Source organism: Macaca thibetana, chromosome 11, assembly GCF_024542745.1.
Source record: "Macaca thibetana thibetana isolate TM-01 chromosome 11, ASM2454274v1, whole genome shotgun sequence".
Classification (NCBI taxonomy): domain Eukaryota; kingdom Metazoa; phylum Chordata; class Mammalia; order Primates; family Cercopithecidae; genus Macaca; species Macaca thibetana.
In genome coordinates, this window is record NC_065588.1 from 107,665,701 (window position 1) to 107,686,805 (window position 21,105).

The following is a 21,105-nucleotide window of genomic DNA, read 5'->3' on the forward strand; positions in this document are numbered from 1 at the left end:
GCAGTCACAGCTCACTGCAGCCTCTACTTCCTGGGCTCAAGTGATCTTCTTGCCTTAGTCCCCCAAATAGCGGGGGCTACAGGCATATGCCATCATGCCCAGCTAATTTTTTTGAATTTTAGTAGAGACAAGGTCTCTGTTGTCCAGGCTGATCTTGAACTCCTGAGCTTAAGCAACCCTCCTACCTTGGCCTCCCAAAATGCTAAAATTACAGGTGTGAGACATCATACCTGGCCTCCAATTACTCTTTTTGAAGAGGATACTATACAATCACAATTGATGGGCATCTCTCCTCTCCTGTTTTTGTTTGTAAAATCCATGTGAATATCTATGTAATGTTGTTCATCAAAAGCCAAAGCATAGCCTCATCAAAAAGTCAGAGCTAAACTACAACTATTTATTCATTATAAACTTAGTTACTCAATTCATGCAGCATGCAAACTACAAGCAAACACAGGCAGGATTATTCTCACCTTTACCTGCTCTATATGTCTTGGCTTGATTCACTGGCATGGGCGTCATAGGTATTGGGTATAAAGGCTTGAGAGAATAAAAAAAAAAATTAACATTAGGCTCCTATGATAATAACAAGGTATTCTGTCGCTCTTAGTTTTATATTGCTAGAGAGCTAGGCATGAGAAGGTTTCCTGATTTTCTCTATTAGTCATTTAAAAATTAGATCATACCCACAGCTAAAAGGAACAAACCCCAAACTAAAGTAAATCTAAACCATCTTTTTCACAGAAAACATTCTCAGATTTAGGTCCTTATACTTAATATCACATTGAATCTCTGCATGCCTCTCTGTTTCAAATGCCTATGCATAACCATCACACCCTCAAGTCACTGAAAACCTAAGAGTGCTTGGTGTCAGATACAAACAATTAGGGAGGCTAAGTGAACATCAAATTCTATGACTTACTTGCACGCCTGGGCTCACTGGGACTGGATACATCATATTTGGTGCAAAACAAACAGGCTGAGTATAAACTGGAGTTGGCTGTTGATGACCCACCATAGATGGGCTAGGTTGTGCTTGAGGCCGAGGTGAAGTTGGGGTAGTAGAAGGCTTTGGCTACAAAAACAACAATAAATTCAATTATTTCAAGGTAATAAATGAACTATTATTGCAATTTAAAGACGGATTTTCCCAATCTGTCTAATTTTACTTGCTTTAACTATTTTCCTTTTATTGAAAACAAAAACATAGCACATCAATTTTCACATTTCAATAAAAGAAAAAACGTTTCAGTAGAAACTAAAAACTTTGCCAATTAAAAAATATTAAAAACAGTGGCAGTGATTTTTAAGAAACTGATGGAAGTGTTTTTAAAAATTAAAAATAAATATACCTTATGATCTCAGTAGAATAATAATAGCAGTCATCTCTTGGTATCTGTGGGGGATTGGTTACAGTACACTACGAAGATACCAAAGTCTTAGAATGCTCAAGTCCCCTATATAAAATTGTGAAGTATTCGCATACAACCTATGCATATCCTCCTATATACTTTACGTCATCTCTAGATTACTTATAATACCTAAAACAAAGTAAATGCTTTACTGTATCATTTTGGAATAAAGACAAGGAAAAGTCTGCATGTGTTCAGTACAGATTATCCTAACTATATTTTTGATCCATGGTTGGTTGAATCCAGGATGCAAAACCCTCAGGTGCAGAGGACATATTTATAAACCTGATAGCCTAGCTAGCCACCCATTGTCAAATTCTGGGTCAGAGAAATTCAAAGATTTGCCCAAGATCACATCTAACTGATGACAAAACAAAGACCTTTTTTTAATGTCTAAAAAGTATTCATTAATGGCCATGTAAGAAAAAGAAAGAAGGTTGTTTTAGCATACTAAAACAAAATTCAGATGACAGGTATGGAAGAAGGACTACTAATTTTTCTTTTTAGGGGACTAAATAACCTCAAAGAAAGTAATAAACCTACCTGAGAGAAGGAACGTGGGTTGAACTCCTTTGCATTAGGATTCAATGTTGATTTCCTAACTTGCCTAAAAAAAAAAAAAAGGCCAGTGAAATCTACATGGACTTTATGTTGTTCTAAAATCTTCCATACCTGACAATTTAAAAAAAACTGCTAGGCCGGGTGCGGTGGCTCAAGCCTGTAATCCCAGCACTTTGGGAGGCCGAGACGGGCGGATCACAAGGTCAGGAGATTGAGACCATCCTGGCTAACACAGTGAAACCCCGTCTCTACTAAAAATACAAAAAACTAGCCGAGCGTGGTGGTGGCGCCTGTAGTCCCAGCTACTCGGGAGGCTGAGGCAGGAGAACGGCGTGAACCCGGGAGCCGGAGCTTGCAGTGAGCCGAGATCACACCACTGCACTCCAACCTGGGCGACAGGGCGAGACTCCGTCTCAAGAAAAAAAAAGAAACACTGCTAAACATAGATTTAAACTGTTCTCACTCGAAGATCACTAATCCTCTTTATTGAAACATACGCACTTATATTGCCAATTCCTTAATCCCTTAAAGAATATAGTCATAAAAGAACAATTTTTTAAAAATCTGAGTAATATACAACTGCTCCTCTCAAAGGCAATCAAAAAATACTTTATTTTCTCCTTCAGAGTCCCACTCTGTTGCTCAGGCTGGAGCGCAGCAGTGCAATCTTGGCTCACTGTAACCTCTGCCTCCCCAGTTCAAGCAATTCACCTACCTGAGTCTCCTGAGTAGCTGAGATTACAGGCGACTGCCACCACACCCAGCTAATTTTTTTTTTTCAGTAGAGATGGGGTTTCACCATCTTGGCCAGGCTGACCTTAAGTGATCTGCCTGAGTCAGCCTCCCAAAGTGCTGGGATTACAGGCGTGAGCCACCACGCCTGGCCAATCAACAAACACTTGAGCTGAAAAGACAGTAGCTACTTATAAAATATCCTTAAAAGCACTTCTTAACATACCAGTATTCTTTTATTATTATTACTTTTTGAGACAGAGTCTCGCTCTGTCACCCAGGCTGGAGTGCAGTGGCATGATCTCGGCTCACTGCAGCCTCCACCTTCCGGGTTCAAGCAATTCTCCTGCCTCAGCCTCCTGAGTAGCTGGGATTATAGGCACCTACCACCATGACTGGCTAATTTTTGTATTTTTAGTAGAGACAGGGTTTCACCATGTTGGCCAGGCTGGTCTTCAACTCCTAACCTCAAGTAATCTACCTGCTTCGGCCTCCCAGAGTGCTGGGATTATAGGTGTGAGCCACCAGTCAACATACCAATATTCTAGCATGAAGTAATTTTTATGTGAGAAGATATTATCTATATAACATACCTGCAGAAAATCATGGCTCTAAAAAAAATTTGCCTCAAATCAAGAATAAGCAGTCCCCAATTTATCAATAAGCTACATTCCAAAACTTTAGCTTTAACTGGATTGTTTGGTACCCAGAACACCTAAGTCAATGGTAGTTAAGTTCTGAGGTTAGCCCCTGAAAGTCCATTTAACAAATATATGGAATGTGCAGAATTAAGTCTATTTTAACTATTTATGTTTTAGTTAATTAAACATTAACTAAAACACTGTTTCTGATGAAAAATATTTTGAATTCCAAGTAGAAGCATCGCATGCTTCTCTCCTTGACAGTGGCAGTTTTTCATCCTAGCAGCACAGTGAGGGTACAGTGGAATCCAGTAAAGATAGGTCTCCTGAACTGATAATTTTTCAACTCCTGTTCATTTACAGAAAAACTTTTCTTAATTTATGCCTTGTTTTTCTAGCCCTGGGGTGCAAAAAAGGGGAAGAACAGAAGAGTAGCACAGGGTGCAATAACCTAATTTACTTAAGATGTCATTTGTTTGGACTAGCTGTTTGTAAACTAAGGGCAATGTATGAAGCAGTCTAAAAGTCCAGATGGATTCTTCACAGTTGGAAGGACCTAAATGCCTTTAAAAAAAAAAAAAAAAAGTTAACTGAGTAACAGGATGGTCTAAGTTCCAGGTTTACTCACTCAGCTGCGTCTTTCTTCTCTTCCTTATCATCTTTCTCTTGTTTACATGCTGGACTGGAAGTCTGAACCCCTTGGGAAGTGACCTCAGGTCCCCTCTTGTGCTCCGTGTTACTAAGTATTGAAGGGGAAACGCTGGGGCTATTCGGCTTGCTGCTGCCACTGGTACAGTTGCTGCTGCTATTTTCAGTGAAAGAATCCTTAGCACTTGGTTCAATTTTGTCTTTGATCAAATCTCTTGATTTTTCTGCCTCTCTATTTTTGTTTAGTAGTTGATCCATAGATTCAGAAGTAGAACTTGGCTGTAACTAAATAAAGGAAACAATTATACTTAAATATCTTAAATAACTTTAGTAATCCATTTTTGCCATGAGCACAAGCAAAGTAATATTAACTATATGCATGAAATGTTTTGAATAAGGCTTTTTTCATACTTTAAGAGTAATGCTTTTACTATAAAGTAACAATAACAGAATACCTATATAGCACAACCACAGTTACCAAAGCACTCAAATGTCTTAGCCTCTAAAGTTCAATATTTACTGAATGCCTACTACATGTCAGAAATTGTGCTTGCTGGGTGAGAAAAATATGAAAAAATTTCTATCCTCCTATACTTGTCATCTAAATAAGATCAGACACTTCACAACAAAATGAGTAAATGCTAAGAGATTCTATAGAAAAAACAACCTATAAAAAAGAAAGGTTTCCTAATGGAAGTTTCAGCTAGTCTAAGGTGTGAAAGAAGTTTAGGAGAGGTGTTTGGGATGGAGAATAGTCTAAGTAAAAGGAGGAATATGTTTAAAAATCCAAAGAAAAGAGAGAAGATGGCTCTATCACATAAAAGAATAGCACCAATGGGGGCTGGGCGCAGTGGCTCATGCCTGTAATCCCAGCACTTTGGGAGGCTGAGGCAGGCAGATCACGAGGTCAGGAGATCGAGACCATCCTGGCTAACACGGTGAAACCCCGTCTCTACTAAAAATACAAAAATTATCCGGGCATGGCGGCGGACGCCTGTAGTCCCAGCTACTCGGGAGGCTGAGGTAGGAGAATGGTGTGAGCATGGGAGGCAGAGCTTGCAGTGAGCCGAGATCACGCCACTGCACTCCAGACTGGGTGACAGAACGAGACTCCGTCTCGAAAAAAAAAAAAAAAGTAAAAGGATAGCACCAATGACCCAGGCACAGTGGCTCATCACTGTAATTCCAGCACTTTGGGAGGCTGAGGCAAGCAGACTGCTTGAGCTCAGGAGTTCAAGACCAGCCTGAGCAACATAGTGATACCCTGTTCTCATTAAAAAATAATAATGATAATAAAATAAAATAAATAACAAAAATAAAGAAGTAAAGCAAAGCACCAATGGCTGGACCAAGGGTGGGACACACATGTACAAGTGAGTCAGAAAATGATAGACTTGCCAAAAGGAATATGACAATAAAGGAACTTAAAAGCTATGTTCAGGGCTGTGTGCAGTGGCTAACACCTATAATCCTAGCATTCTGGGAAGCCACGGCGGGTGGAAACACTTGAGGTCAGGAGTTTCAGACCAGCCTGGCCAACATGGTGAAACTCTGTCTCTACTAAAGATAAAAAAAACCCCCTGGTTTGGCAGTGAAGGAACTGAAATGAACCAGACACACTGATTTGAAGTGTATTAAAATACTAAAAATCCTAAAAAAAAAAAAAAAAAGATAAAAAAAAAATTAGCCAGGCATGGTGGCGCACACGTGTAAATACCAGCTACTTGGCTGATGTATGAGAATCGCTTGAACCCGGGAGGCGGAGGTTGCAGTGAGCCAAGATCACACCACTGCACTCCAGCCTGGGTGACAGAGCAAGACTCCATCTAAAAATTAAAAAAAAAATAAAAATAAAAATAAAAATTAAAAAGCTATGTTTTAGGACTTTGGCTTTTAATTCTCAAGGCAAATGGGAAGTCAATGAGGAATTTTAAGTAGGGTAGAGTACTGGGCAGATTTATAGTTCAGAAAGATTAACACAGCAGCTTTGTGCGAAATGAACTGCAGGGAAGCAAATTAGGATGTGGAGGTACCATCATGGAGGCTGGACTAAGAACTGGGCCTAGTGGGCTTGGAAGGTCATAAGTAGATGAATTCAGAATGAGACCTGACTGTACATATTGGTCAGTTAGACATTCTAAACCCCTAAGTAAAAAAAGAGACGGCAGGGGAGAGGAGACAGAGCGTGGTGGCCAAACAGAACCCTCCAGTGATCATCCCCCACAAGGAGCACCAAATTGAACAACTATCCACACAAGAAAGCACCTTCATAAGAACCAAAAATTAGGTAAGCGATCACAGTACCTGGTTTTGACATCCTATCAAGGAAAAAGGCACCGAGGAAGATAAGGAAGATGGTCTTGAATTGCCCCCGCAACACCCCTGCCATTCCCCCAAAATGCAGTGTGGGGTGGAGAAAGAATCTGTGTGCTCGCGGGACAGAGAGAGAAATGACTGGGATTTTGCATTGAAACTCAGTGCTGCCCTGTCATAGTGGAAAGCAGCACAGGACAGAATTCAGCCAGCACCCACAGAGGGAGTATTTAGACCAGCCCTAGTCAGAGGGGAATTGTCCATCCCAGTGATGAGAATCTGAATTTCGGGCTGGGCGCTGTGGCCTGTAATCCCAGCACTTTGGAAAGCCGAGGCGGACGGATCACCTGAGGTCAGGAGTTTGAGACCAGCTTGACCAACATGGAGAAACCTCATCTCTACCAAAAAACAAAAAAATTAGCCCGGGGTGGTAGCACATGCTTATAATCCCAGCTACTCGGAAGGCTGAGGCAGGAGAATTGTTTGAACCCAGGAGGTGGAGGCTGTGGTGAGCTGAGATCGCGTCATTGCACTCCAGCCTGGGCAGTAAGAGCGAAACTCTGCCAAAAAAAACAAAGAATCTGAATTTTGGTAAGCCCCACCACTATGAGTAAAGGGCTCTGGGGTCTTAAATAAACTTGAAAGGACCGCTATTCCTGGACAAGTCATGGTACTGTGCTGGGCTCAAAGCCAGTGGACTTGGGGTACATGTGACCCACTGAGACACCAGCTAGGGTGGCCAAGGGAGTGCTTGTGCCAGCCCTCCCCCAACTCCAGGTACCAGAGCTCACAGTTCTTAGCTCTGAGAGGAGAGGGAAGTGTAGGGAGGACTTTGTCTAGAAATGTGGATACTAGTTCAGCCACAGTAAAATAAAGCACCAAGCATAGTTCTAAAGCCTCAACTCTAGGCCATAGCTCCCAGATGACATTTCTAGACATATCCTGGGCCACAAGGGAACCCATTGCCTTGAAGGAAGATACCTAGTCCTGGTAGGATTCACCACCAGCTGACTAAAGAGCCCTTGTGCCTTGAATAAAAAACAAGGTGCCATGTCATATTGTGCCAGCTTCAGATATGACCCAGCACATTCCCAGCTGTGGTGGCCATGGGGAGACACACCTGCTTGAGGTGAGAGAAGAGTAAAAAGGACTTTATCTTGCAAGTGGGTGCCCACTCAGCCCCAGTAAAATAAAGCAGATTCCTAAAGCTCCCGATCCCAGGCCCTGGCTCCTGGGCGGCATTTCTAGATGCACCCTGGGCCAGAAGGGAACCTGCTGCACTGAAAGTAAAGACCCAGTCCTTGCAGGATTCTTCACCTGCTGACTAAAGCACCCTTGGGCCTTGAATTAACAACAGCAGTGGCCAGAAAATAGCTGCCACAGGCCTTGGGAGAGACCCAGTACAGTTCCAGTGATGGTGGCCAATGCAGTGCTTGTGTCATCCTTCCCCCAACTCCAGGCAGCTCAGCACAAAGAGAGACTCCATTTGTTTGGAGAAATGTAAGGGAAGAGGACAAGAGACTGCCTGGTAATACAGGGAATTCTCCCAGATCTTCCCCAAGACTACCAAGGTGATACCTCTACAGAGTTACAGTATTACTAGGCCTGGGGTGCCCTCTAATGCATGTACGGCTGCAGTGAACAAAGACTTAGATGACAACACTTAATTCCCTTTGAATATTTGAAAAACCTTCTCAAGAAGAATGGGGGCCAGACACAGTGGCTCACGCCTGTAATCCCAGCACTTTGGGAGGCCGAGGTGGGCAGATCACGAGGTTAGGAGTTCGAGACCAGCCTAACCAACATGGTGAAACTCTGTCTCTACTAAAAATACAAAAATTAGCCAGGCCTGGTGGCACGTGACTGTAACCCCAGCTTCTAAGGAGGCTGAGGCAGAAGAATCGCTTGAACCCAGGAGGCGGATGTCGCGGTGAGCAACGATTGTGCTCTGCACGCCAGCCTGGGCGACAGAGTGAGACACTGTCTCAAAAAAAGAAAAAAAAATGGGTACAAACAAAACCAGACTACAAAGAATAGAATACCCAACTCTTCAATGACCAGACACTGATGAACATCCACAAGCAACAAGGCCATTCAAGAAAACATGACCCCACCAAATGAACTAAAAATAAAGGGCACCAGTGACCAATTCCCAAGTGGTAAGAAATATGTGAACTTTCTGACAGAATTCAAACTGGATGCTTTAAGAAAGTTCAACGAAATCCAAGATAATACAGAGAACAAATTCAGAATCCTGTAAATTTAAAAAACAGACTGCAATAGTTATTAATAAAAAGAATCAACCAGAAATCCCAAAGTGGAAAAATTCAATTGACAAACTGAAAAATGCATCAGAGTCTCTCAATAGCAGAAATGTATCAAGCAGAAGAAAACATTAGTGAGCTTGAATTCAGGCTATCTGAAAATAAACAACCAAGCTGGGCGTGATGACTCACGCTTATAATCCTAGCACTTTGGGAGGCCAAGGCAGGAGGATCACCCTAAGGTCAGGAGTTCAAGACCAGCCTGGCAAACATGGCAAAACCCCGTCTCTACTAAAAATACAAAAAGTAGCTGGGCATGGTAGCACATGCCTGTAATCCCAGCTACTCAGGAGGCTGAGGCAGGAGAATTGCTTGAACCTGGGAGTCGGAGGTTGTAGTGAGCCAAGATGGCACTGCTGAGATGGCACCACTATACTCCAGCCTGGTGACAGAGCATGACTGTCTCAAAAAAAAAAAAAAAGAAGTTCTTCAATCTGAAAGAAAAGGATGTTAACAAGCAATAAGAAATCAACCGAAGGTGCAAAAACTGACTGGTAACAATAAGTACACAGAAAAATACAGAATATTGTAACACTGTAATTGTATATAAACTACTATTCATATTTTAAGCAGGAAGAATATAAGATGAACCTTTCAAAAATAAGAACTACAATTTTTTTTTTCTGAGATGGAGTCTCGCTCTGTCGCCCGGGCTGGAGGGAAGTGGTGCAATCTCGGCTCACTGCAACCTCTGCCTCCCGGGTTCAAGCAATTCTCCTGCCTCAGCCTCCTGAGTAGCTAGGATTACAGGTGCATATAAACCACACCTGGCTAATTTTCGTATTTTTAGTAGAGATGGGGTTTCGCCACGTTGGTCGGTTGGTCAGGCTGGTCTCAAAACTCCTGACCTCATGATCCACCCGCCTCGGCCTTTCAAAGTGCTGGGATTATAGTTGTGAGTCACTACGCCTGTGTGTGTGTTTTTTTTTTTTGTTGTTTTTTTTTTTTTTTTTTTTTAAAAAGACAGTCTTGCTCTGTCGCCCAGAGTGGAGTGCAGTGGTGCACTCTCGGCTCACTGCAACTTCTGCCTCCTGGGTTCAAGTGATTCTCCTGCCTCAGCCTCCTAAGTAGCTGGGATTATAGGCACCCGCCACCATGCCCAGCTAATTTTTCTATTTTTAGTAGAGAGGGGGTTTTGCCATATTGGCCAGGCTGGTCTCGAACTCCTGACCTTAGGTGATCTGCCCACCTCAGCCTCCCAAAGTGCTGGGATTACATGTGTGAGCCACTGCCCATGGCCTATAACTACAGTTTTTTAAGACATAGTATAATAAATGTATAAATAAAAACAACAAAAGTTAAAAAGCGGACAGATTAAGTTGAAGTGTAGAGTTTTTATTAGTTTTCTCTTTGCTTGCTTGTTTTTGCAATCAGTTTTAAGTTGTTACTGGTTTAAAATAATGCGTTGTAAAATGTTATTTGTAACCCTCATGGTGATCTTTTTTTTTCTTTTTGAGACAGAGTCTCGCTCTGTCGCCTAGACTGGGGTGCAGTGGCACAATCTTGGCTCACTGCAACCTCCGCCTCCCGGGTTCAAGCAATTCTCCTGCCTCAGTCTCCTGAGTAGTTGGGATTACAGGTGTGCACCACCACACCTGGCTAATTTTTGTATTTTTAGTAGAGACAGGGTTTCCCCATGTTAGCCAGGCTGGTCTCGAACTCCTGACCTCTTGATCCACCCACCTCGGCCTCCCAAAGTGCTGGGATTAGTTGTGAGCCACCGCACCTGGCTGTCATGGTGATCTTAAATCAAAAACACCAACAACAGATACACAAAAAATATAAAGCAGGAAATTAAAACATACCACCAGAGAAAATCACTTTCAAAACAAGGAAGGGAGGGAGGGGAAAAAAGGAGGGAAGAGGAAGTAAAAAAGAAGGGTGAAAGGAGGAAGTAGGATTACAAAACAACCAGATAGTAAGTTGTAGTAGTTGAGTCCTTACTCATTAGTAACAACATTGAATGTAAATTGACTAAACTCTCCAATCAAAGGACATACAGTGGTTAAATGGATTTTTAAAAAAAGGCTGGGTGCGGTGGCTCACGCCTGTAATCCCAGGACTTTGGGTGGCAGAGGCAGGCGGATCACCTGAGGTTAGGAGTTCAAGAACAGCCTGGCCAACATAATGAAACCCCACCTCTATTGAAAATACAAAAAAGTTAGCTGGGCGTGGTGGCAGGCGCCTGTAATCCCAGCTACTTGGGGAGGCTGAGGCAGGAGAATCGCTTGAACCCAGGAGGCGAAGGTTGCAGTGAGCCGAGATCGCGCCATTGCCCTCCAGCCTGGGCAACAGCGAGTCTGTCTCCAAAAAAAAAAAAAAAAAAAGAAACCCAATGAACCATTGCCTACAAGAAACACACTTTACCTATGAAATCACGCATAGACTAAAATTGAAGAGTTGGAAAAAGATATTCCATGCAAATGGAAACCAGAAAAGAGCAGGAGTAGCTATACTTAGATAAAATAGACTTCAAGACAAAGTCTACAAAAAAAGACAAAGAAGATCATTGTATAATGATAAAGGGATCAATTCAGCAAGAGATTATAACAAGTATAAATATATATGCAACCAATACTGGAGCATCCAGATATATAAAGCAAATATTACTAGAGCAAAAAAGAGAAACAGACCTCAGTAACGGTCAGAAACTTCAACACTCCACTCTCAGCACTGGAAAAATCATTCAGACAGAAAATCAACAAAGAAACATTAGACCTAATTTGCTTTATAGACCAAATAGGTCCAATACATATTTACAGAACACCGTGTCCGACAGCTATAGAATACACATTCTTCTCCTCAACATATGGATCATTCTCAAAGATAAACCACATATTAAGCCACAAAACAAGTCTAAAGATTTGACCTGGCACAGCGGCTCATGTCTGTAATCCTAGCACCTTGGGAGGCCAAAATGGGTAGACTGTTTGAACTCAGGAGTTCGAGACAACCCTGGGACACATGGCAATGCCCCATCTCTACAAAAAAAAAAATCCAAAAATATCAGCCATGTGTGGTGGCACGTGCCTGTAGTCCCAGCTACTTGGAAGGCTAAGGTGAGAGGACTGCTTGAGCCAAGAAGGTGTAGGCTGCAGGTGAGCCAAGATCGTAACATGTACTTCAGCCTGGGTAACTGAGGGAGACTCTGTTACAAACAAACAAACAAATAAAAATTTTAAAAAGTTGAAATCATATCAACTATCTTCTCCGATCACAATAAAATAACACTAGATAGGCCAGGCACGGTGGCTCATGCCTGTAATTTCAGCACTTTGGGAGGCCAAGGTGGGTGGATCACCTGAGGTCAGGAGTTCGAGACCACCCTGACCAACATGGTGCAATCCCCTCTCTACTAAAAATAAAAAAAAAATTAGCCGGGAGTGGTCGTACGCGCCTGTAATCCCAGCGACAAGGATGGTTCAACATATGCAAATCAATAAACTTGGTACATCTTAACAGAATAAAAGACAAAGACCAAAAAATATATATATTATTTATATTATATAAGACATAAATATATATAAATATATATTATGATATAAATATATAATGATTAAAACCCTCAGCTGGGTGTGGTGGCTCACGCCTGTAATCCCAGCACTTTGGGAGGCTAAGACGGGCAGATCATGAGGTCAGGAGATCAAGACCATCCTGGCTAACAGGGTGAAACCCCATCTCTACTAAAAATACAAAAAATTAGCCAGGCACGTTGAAGGGCACCTGTAGTCCCAGCTACTCAGGAGGCTGAGGCAGGAGAACGGAGTGAACCCGGGGGCAGAGCTTGTAGTAAGCCGAGATTATGCCACTGCACTCCAGCTGGGTGACAGAGCGAGATTCTGCCTCAAAAACAAAAACAAAAACAAAAAAACCCTCAAAGAACTGGGTACAGAAGAAATATGCCTCAACAAAATAAAAGCCATATATAACAGACCCGTAACTAGTACCATACTGAACAGGGAAAAACTAAATGGCTTTCCTCTAAGATCTGGAGGAAGAGAAGGATGCCCACTTTCACCACTGTTATTCAACATAATACTGGAAGTCCTAACTAGAGCAATCAGACAAAAGAAATAAAAAGCATCCACAATGGAATGGAATAAGTCAAATTATCCTTGTTTGCAGATAATATGACCTTACATTTGGAAAAACATAGACTCCAAAAAAGAAAAACCTATTATAACTGACAAATTCAGTAAAGTTGCAGGATACAAAAATCAACATACAAAAATCAGGAGCATTTTTATATTTAACAGCAAACAATCTGAAAAAAATTTTAAAAGCAGTCCCATTTACAATAGCTACAAATATAATAAAATACCTAGGAATAAACTTAACCAAATGAGTAAAAGATCTCTACAATGAAAACTTTAAAACATTGAAATTGAAGATGACACAGAGAAAACATGGAGATTCCATGTTTATGGATTAGAAGAATTAGTATTGCTAAAACGTTCACAATACTCAAAGCAATCTACAGATTCAGTGCAATCCCATCAAAATACCAATGACATTCCTCACAGAAGTAGAAAAAATAATTCCAAAATGTGCAGGGAACCACAAAAGACACAGAATAGCAAAAGCTATACTGAGCAAAATGAACAAAACTGGAGGAATCATTATCTGACTTCAAATTATTACAACAAAAATTGCATGGTACTGGCATAAAAAAAGATACACAGGCGGGGCGCGGTGGCTCACGCCTGTAATCCCTGCACTTTGGGAGGCCGAGGCGGGCGGATCACGAGGTCAGGAGATCGAGACCATCCTGGCTAACACGGTGAAACCCCGTCTCTACTAAAAATACAAAAAATTAGCCGGGCGTGGTGGCGGGCGCCTGTAGTCCCAGCTACTCGGGAGGCTGAGGCAGGAGAATGGCGCGAACCTGGGAGGCGGAGCTTGCAGTGAACCGAGATGGTGCCACTGCACTCCAGCCTGGGCGACAGAGTGAAGACTCCGCCTCAAAAAAAAAAAAAAAAAAAAAAAAAAGATACACAGATCAATGGAACAGAATAGAGAACTCAGAAATAAATCCATACGTCTAAGTGAACTCATTTCCCACAAAGACGCCATGAACATACACTGGGGAAAGGACAGTCTCTTCAATAAATGGTGCTGGGAAAACTGGATATCCACATGCAGAAGAATGAAATTAGACCCCTGCGTCCCACCATATTAAAAAAAATCAAATCAAAATGGATTAAAGATTTAAATCTAAGACCTCAAACTATGAAACTACTAAAAAACATTAAACTCCCAGAGACATTGCTCTGGGCAAAGATTTCTTGAGGAATACCCCAAAAGTATAGACAACCAAAGCAAAGATGGACAAATGGGATCACATCAAGTTAAAAAGCTTCTGCACAGCAAAAGAAATCATCAACAAAGTGAAGAGACAACCCACAGAATCACAGAATGGGAGAAAACATTTGCAAACTACTTATCTGACAAGGGATTAACAACCAGAATATAAAAGGCGCTCAAGCAACTCAATAGGGAAAATTTTAATAACTCAATTAAAAATGGGCAAAAGACCTGAATAGACATTTCTCAAAAGAAGACATACAGGCCGGGCGCAGTGTCTCACGCCTGTAATCCCGGCACTTTGGGAGGCTGAGGCAGGTAAATCACCTGAGGTTAGGAGTTCGAGACCAGCCTGGCCAACATGGAGAAACCCTGTCTCTACTAAAAATACAAAAATTAGGCGGGCATGGTGTCGGGAGGCAGGAGAATTTCTTGAACCCGGGAGGTGGAGGGTGCAGTGAGCCACGATCACACCATTGCGTTCCAGCCTGGTCAACAAAGGGCAACAAAGTGAGACTCCGTCTCAAAAAAAAAAAAAAAAGGAAGACATAGAAGGCCAGGTACAGTGGCTCACACCTATAATTTTAGCATTTTGGGAGGCAAAGGTGGGAGGATTGCTTGAGCCCGGTAGTTCGAGACCAGCCTGGGCCAAAGAGCAAGACCTCATCATTATTTATGAATGGCAAACAGGTATATGAAAGGTATTCAACACTACTGATTACCAGAAAAATGGAAATTAAAACTACAACAAGATATCATCTCGCCCCGGTTAAAATGGCTTTTATCCAAAAGACAGGCAATAATGAATGCTGGTGAGGATGTGGATAAAGGGGAACCTTCACACACTGTTGGTAGACATGTAAATTGGTACAACCACTATGGAGAACAGTATGGAAATTCATCAAAAAACCAAAAATAGAGCTACCATATGATCCAGCAATTGCACTGCCAGGTATATACTCAGAAAGGAAATCAGTTTATTGAAGGAATATCTGCACTCCCATGTTTACTACAGCACTATATACATAACAGCCAAGGTTTAGAATCAATCTCTGTGTCCGTCAATAGACAAATGGAGAAAGAAAATGTGGTATATATACATAATAGATTACCATTCAGCCACAAAAAAGAATGAGATCCTGTCATTTGCAACAATGTAGATGGCACTGGAGGACATTATGTTAAGTAAAATAAGCCAGGGACAGAAAGATAAACTTTGCCTATTCTTACTCATTTGCGGGCACTAAAAAAACAATTGAACACATGGAGATAGTAGAATGGTTACCAGAAGCTGGGAAGGGTAGTGGGGAGGGGGAGGGAAATGAGGTGATTAGTGGGTACAAAGAAAATTTAGAAAGAATGAATAAGAACTCTGCAGGACTGGAGGTAGAAATGAAAAAGATATTACAATGATTTAAAAGATTTTTAAAGGCTGGGCGCGATGGCTCATGCCTGTAATGCCAGCACTTTGGAAGGCTGTGGCGGCCGGATCACAAGGTCAAGAGATCGAGAACATTCCAGCCCACACAGTGAAACCGCATCTCTACTAAAAATACAAAACTTAGCTGGGCGTGGTGGCACATGCCTGTAGTCCCAGCTACTCAGGAGGCTGAGGCAGGAGAATCACCTGAACCCTGGAGGCGGAGGCTGCAGTGAGCCGAGATTGCGCCACTGCACTCCAGCCTGGTGACAGAGTGAGACTCCGTCTAAAATAAATAAATAAAATAATTTTAAAATTTAAAAAGTTAAATAAAGAATGAGTAAGATCTAGTATTTGACAGCAAAGCAGGGTGACTACAGTCAGCATTAATTTGTTGTATTTTTTAGAATAACTGAGGGAGTACAATTGCAACGTTCATTACACAAAGAAATGATGAATGATGATGGTGATGGATACTCCATTTACCCTAATGTGATTATTACACATTGTATGCCTTTATCAAAATATCTCACAGACCCCATGAATAATATGTCTACTATGTACCCATAAAACTATAAAAATAAAAACCTTTAAAGTAGACTGCAAAACCAAGGACCATCAAAAATAACAGAAGACAAAGATATTAGCGAAATAAGTGATGAGGTTTTTAAGTTTGCAGACCAGAAAAAATAAATGCTATCACTGTCTGAAGATGATTTAACATGGCATCCTCTAAAAAAGAAAGAAAACAGGAATGGCTGAAGAAAAGGGGGAGCAAGTACAAGCAACAAAAACAGAACCCAAGCCACAGGTTAGGACAACGGACCTAAGCCACAGCCCCAGGTGGTGAGAAGCAAACCAAAGAGAAACCTACACAGCCAAAAAGGTTGCCTGAAAATTGGAGAGAGCCAAGATGCCTCTTCAGCCTCAGCACAGGCAAATAAATTTCAATGGTTTCATTACCAAGGCTCCTGGCGTCATGGCAAACAGCATTATGCAACTCAGGCCCATCTCAAGCTTTACTGCATAGCTAAAGAGACAAGTGGCTGAGGGCAAATGTTGACAGGGCATTTATGTGGGCACACTGGCAATTTAAGTCACGATGTAGGGACTTACTGCTTAAACTTTCATTTGTTCACAAAAATCTTCGGTAGAGGCTATCCACATAATAGACCAACTACATATATATTGCCAAGGACTTCGGAGTTTAATTATCATAAGGATCCTTGAGTGAAGGCAAAAATTAGACTTTTGGTGTTGCTTTTTCTTATAATGTCAAACACATCTGCAGTTCTTCCTATGGGTTGGACATTTTTTTTTTTTCAGACAGGGTCTGGCTCCGTTGCCCAGATGAGCACAGTGGTGCAAGCTCACCTCACTGCAACCTCCATCTCCCAGGCTCAAGTGATTCTCCCACCTCAGCCTCCTGAGTAGCTGGTACTATTGGCATGTGCCACCACACCTGGCTAATGTGTGTACTTTTTTGTAGAAACAGGGTTTTACCATGTTATCCAGGCTGGTCTTTAACGCCTGAGCTCAAGATATCCACCTGTCTCAGCCTCCCAAAGTGCTAAGATTCATGCATGAGCCACTGCACCTGGCCAGACACTGTTCTAAACTAGTTACAGACTTATTCATTTAGTCTTTACAATGGCCCTATTTGATGTAGATACTATAATTGCCATCTTACAAATAGCAAGTCCACTATTTGGTATTTGAATATAGCACTCTGCTATACTGAAATATATTGTTATAATGCTATATTGCTATATATGGAATACAGCATTCTGCTGTATTTCCTCTCTGCACTATACTAAACCTAATGGAAAACTGAAGTTACTTTATTTATTTATTTATTTGGAGACGGAGTTTCACTCTTATTGCCCAGGCTGGAGTACAGTGGCACAATCTTAACTCACTGTAACCTCCGCCTCCCGGGTTCAAGCATTTCTCCTGCCTCAGCCTCGAGAGTAGCTGGGATTACAGGCACCTGCCACCACGCCTAGCTAATTTTCTGTATTTTTAGTAGAGATGGGGTTTCATCATGTTGGCCAGGCTGGTCTCGAACTCCTGACTTCAGTTGATCCATCCACCTCAGCCTCCCAAAGTACTGAGACTACAGGAGTGAGCCATCGTGCCCAGTAGAAAAGTGAAATTCTTATGTCATATAGATGACAAGACTAGGTCATCTATATTTTGCTAGTAAGAATGAACATGTATTGAATACATACCATGTGCTACGCACTATGCTAAACACTTTATAAAGGCAATATCTCATTGAGCTCTCACAGAAACACTATGAAGCAGGTTCTAAAACTAACCCATTTTGGCTTGGGGGAAGTAGATAGCATGCCACAATGTTACGCACATGATGTATAGAGGCCAACATTCAAACCTACGTCCATTTACCTCTAAAACCCACACTATTAACCCAAAACAGATCAAATTACTAGCAATTCTTACACAAATAAAGCTATCTGTAGCCTGCATATGGCTCACAAGGGAATGAACAACAAACACACAAGGTATTCCTATTTCTGCCTCAATGAAGGACTACAGATATTTGTGAACAAATGCAGTCTGGGGCTATGAGCAGGTCATGAAGTTAGTTCTAATGAATCACTGATTGAACAGTGAGGCATACACTATGCATTAGTTACTATTCAAAGCACTGCTAGAAGCTTAAACACCAGATAGCCAGGCCTGTTATTTACTAGACACGTGAGTTTGGGCAAATTACTTAACTTTTCTTTGCCCAAGCCGCCTAATACACACAGTGCAGATACAAACAGAACTTGCTTGAAAGAAATGTTAGACAATAAAAGATTTAACATACAAGCACGAAGAACAGCATCTGGTATGCAATAAAACATAAGAGAATAACATTATATTATCTGAAGAGAACAATTAGAAAGTTCACTATTTTTTTAAAATTATAATTTAAGTTCTGGCATACATTTTTTTTCCCCACTCTCTTTTTTTTTGAGACAGATTCTCACTCTTTAACCCAGTAATGCAACCTCGGATCACTGCAACCTCCACCTCCCGGATTCAAGTGATTCTGCTGCCTTAGCCTCCTGAGTAGCTGAGATTACAGGCATGTGTCACCATGCCCGGCTAATTTTTATATTTTTAGTAGAGACAGGGTTTTGCCATGTTAGCTAGGCTGGTCTCAAACTCCTGACCTCAAGTGATCCACCTGCCTCGGCCTCCCAAAGTATTGGGATTACAGGCATGAGCCACCATGCCCGGCCCACTCTCATTTTTTAAAAACTATTTCTTTTCTTCTTGGTATGCCCCTACGGATCAAGGAGTTATTAGTAAGAGGCTAAATAATACATTTGGTTATTCAGGCTCCTAAAAGTAATAAGACTAAAACTCCTAAAGAGATAAGACTTTTTATGTTGCTCCTTCTTGGAATTTAAGTCAAGCATTAATGAAGGTTTACAGACAGTTGTGATGATAGCTAAAATGTTTTCTGCTAACTGAAAAAGTATAGCCTTTTAAAATACAGTAACTCTAATCAAGACAGTATGGTACTGTTATAAGGATAAGACATAGAGATTCAGTGAAGGACAATTCAGAGTCCGGTAATAAACTTTCACATTTGTAGTCAACAGACTTCCAACAAGCATGTGAAGATAATTCAATGAAGGAAAGAATAGTCTTCTTTTTTGAGATGGAGTCTCACTCTGTCGCCCAGGCTGGAGTGCATGATCTCAGCTCACTGCAACCTCTACCTCCCAGGTTCAAGTGAATCTCCTGCCTCAGCCACTAGAGTAGTGGGACTACAGGTGTGCGCCACTATGCCCAGGTAATTTTTGTATTTTTAGTAGAGATGGGGTTTCACCATGTTGGTCAGACTGGTTTAGAACTCCTGACCTCATGTGATCTGCCTGTTTGGGACTCCCAAAGTGCTGGGATTATAGGCATTGAGAGCCACCGTGCCTGGCCAAGAGTAGTCTTTTTAACAGATGGTGCTGGGACAACTAATATCTACATGCAGAAGAATGAATCTGGACTCTATAGAGTAAAAATGGTTATAAATGTATGGTTATGTGTCAATTAGAAATAAAAAATTAATATTAAAGAATGAATTTGAACCCCACCTTATACTAAATAACTGCTCAAAATGGGCTGAGCACCAAGTCACTCTCCAATGAACTTTTCTTTTTCAAATTTTTTAGTAACAATTTATTTCACTTAAAAAAAAAATCAAACATTATTCTAATAATATTGTTATAGAAAACGGGTCTTGATCCAGACCCCAAGAGAAGGCTCTTGGATCTTGCACAAGATCAGGGCGAGTCTGCAGTGCAAAGTGAAAGCAATTTTTCACTTTGGGAGGCTGAGGTGGGCGGGTTACTTGCGTCCAAGTGTTTGAGACCAGCCTGGGCAACGTGGTGGAATTCTGTCTCTGCAATAAAAATACAAAAGTTATTAATAGCAATGTGTGGCGGTGCACACCTGCAGTACCAGCTACTCACTTAAGCCCAGGAGGCTGAGGCTGCTGTGAGCCAAGACTGCACCACTGCCCTCCAGCCTAAGCAAAAGAGCGAGACTCTGTGTCAAAAGAAAAACAAAGTTGTTCAAAATGGATCACACCTCTAAATGTAATTCTTTAAAAAACCCAGAAGAGTAATAAACCTTAATGATTGACTAGACAGTGTTTTCTTAGATATGACACCAAAAGCGTAAGTAACAACAAAATCAGATAAATTGGACTTCATCAAAATTAAAAATTTTTGTGCTTCAAGGGATGAAAAAGTAAAAAAAAAACCAACAGAATAGGAGAAAACATTTGCAAACCATGTATCTAACAGGGACTTGTACACAGAATATATAAAGAACTCTTACAACCTAATAATAAAAAGACAACTCAATTTTTAAAATGGGCTAAAGATTTGAACAGACAGCAATCCAAAGAAGATATATAAATAGCCAATAAACACAAAAGATGTTCAACATCATTAGCCATGAAAGAACTGCACATTAAAGCCACAATGAGGTAACACTTCACACCCACAAGGATCACTATAATCAAAAAAGACATGACAATAAGTGTTAGCAAGGATGTGGAGAAACAGAAACCCTCATACCCTGCTGGTGGGAATGTAAAATAGTGCAGATGTCTCGGCAAATAGCTTGGTAGTTCCTCAAAAGGTTAAACACAGTTGCCATATGACCCAGCAATTCAACTCCTAGGTAGGTACACAAAAGAAATGAAAACATAGGACGAGAAAAAAACTGCACACTCATGTTCGTGGCAGTGTTATTCAGAATAGTCAAATAGTGAGAACACCACAAATAGCTACAAACTGATGAATGGATAAACAAAATGTGGTATTATCCATATCATGGAATATTAGTAAAAAAAAAAGAAATGAAGTACTAAAACATGCTCCAACATGGATGAACCTTTGTAACACTACCCTAAGTGAAAGAAGCCAGTCGTAAAAACCATATATTTTATTATTTCATTTGTATGAAATGGAAATTTGTCCCAAATAAGCCCATCCATAGAGACAGAAAGTAGATTAATGGTTACTCAGGGATGGGAGTAAGGGAAAGAGAAGGGCTGGAGGCCAGTGTGGAACAACTGCTAAACTGGGCATGGGGTTTCTTTTGGGGGTGAAGAGTATGTTTTAAAATCAACTGAGGAGATGGTTGTACAATATAATTGTGAATATATTAAAAACCACTGATTTATACACTTTAAATGGTTGATTTATATATGTAAATTATATCTC

General features: G+C 41.2%; 2 protein-coding genes across 13 annotated transcripts in view; one reads left to right on the forward strand and one right to left on the reverse strand.

The window, feature by feature from the left end:
* The window catches only part of ALDH2 (aldehyde dehydrogenase 2 family member), a 419,735-nt gene that overhangs the window by 95,362 nt on the left and 303,268 nt on the right, over positions 1-21,105 (forward strand). The gene's annotated exons all lie outside the window — the stretch shown is intronic.
* ATXN2 (ataxin 2) overlaps positions 1-21,105 on the reverse strand; it is a 154,987-nt gene that overhangs the window by 37,786 nt on the left and 96,096 nt on the right. For 8 of the 12 annotated variants that reach the window (XM_050749644.1, XM_050749642.1, XM_050749638.1 and 5 more), the window contains 4 exons: positions 3,975-4,279; positions 1,956-2,019; positions 923-1,075; positions 474-540 (listed from right to left, as the gene is read on the reverse strand). In XM_050749644.1, the coding sequence (XP_050605601.1) occupies positions 474-540; positions 923-1,075; positions 1,956-2,019; positions 3,975-4,279 (589 nt within the window). The remainder of the gene's footprint in view (positions 1-473; positions 541-922; positions 1,076-1,955; positions 2,020-3,974; positions 4,280-21,105) is intronic. The other 4 variants (XM_050749631.1, XM_050749641.1, XM_050749637.1 and 1 more) reach the window with 1 other exon arrangement.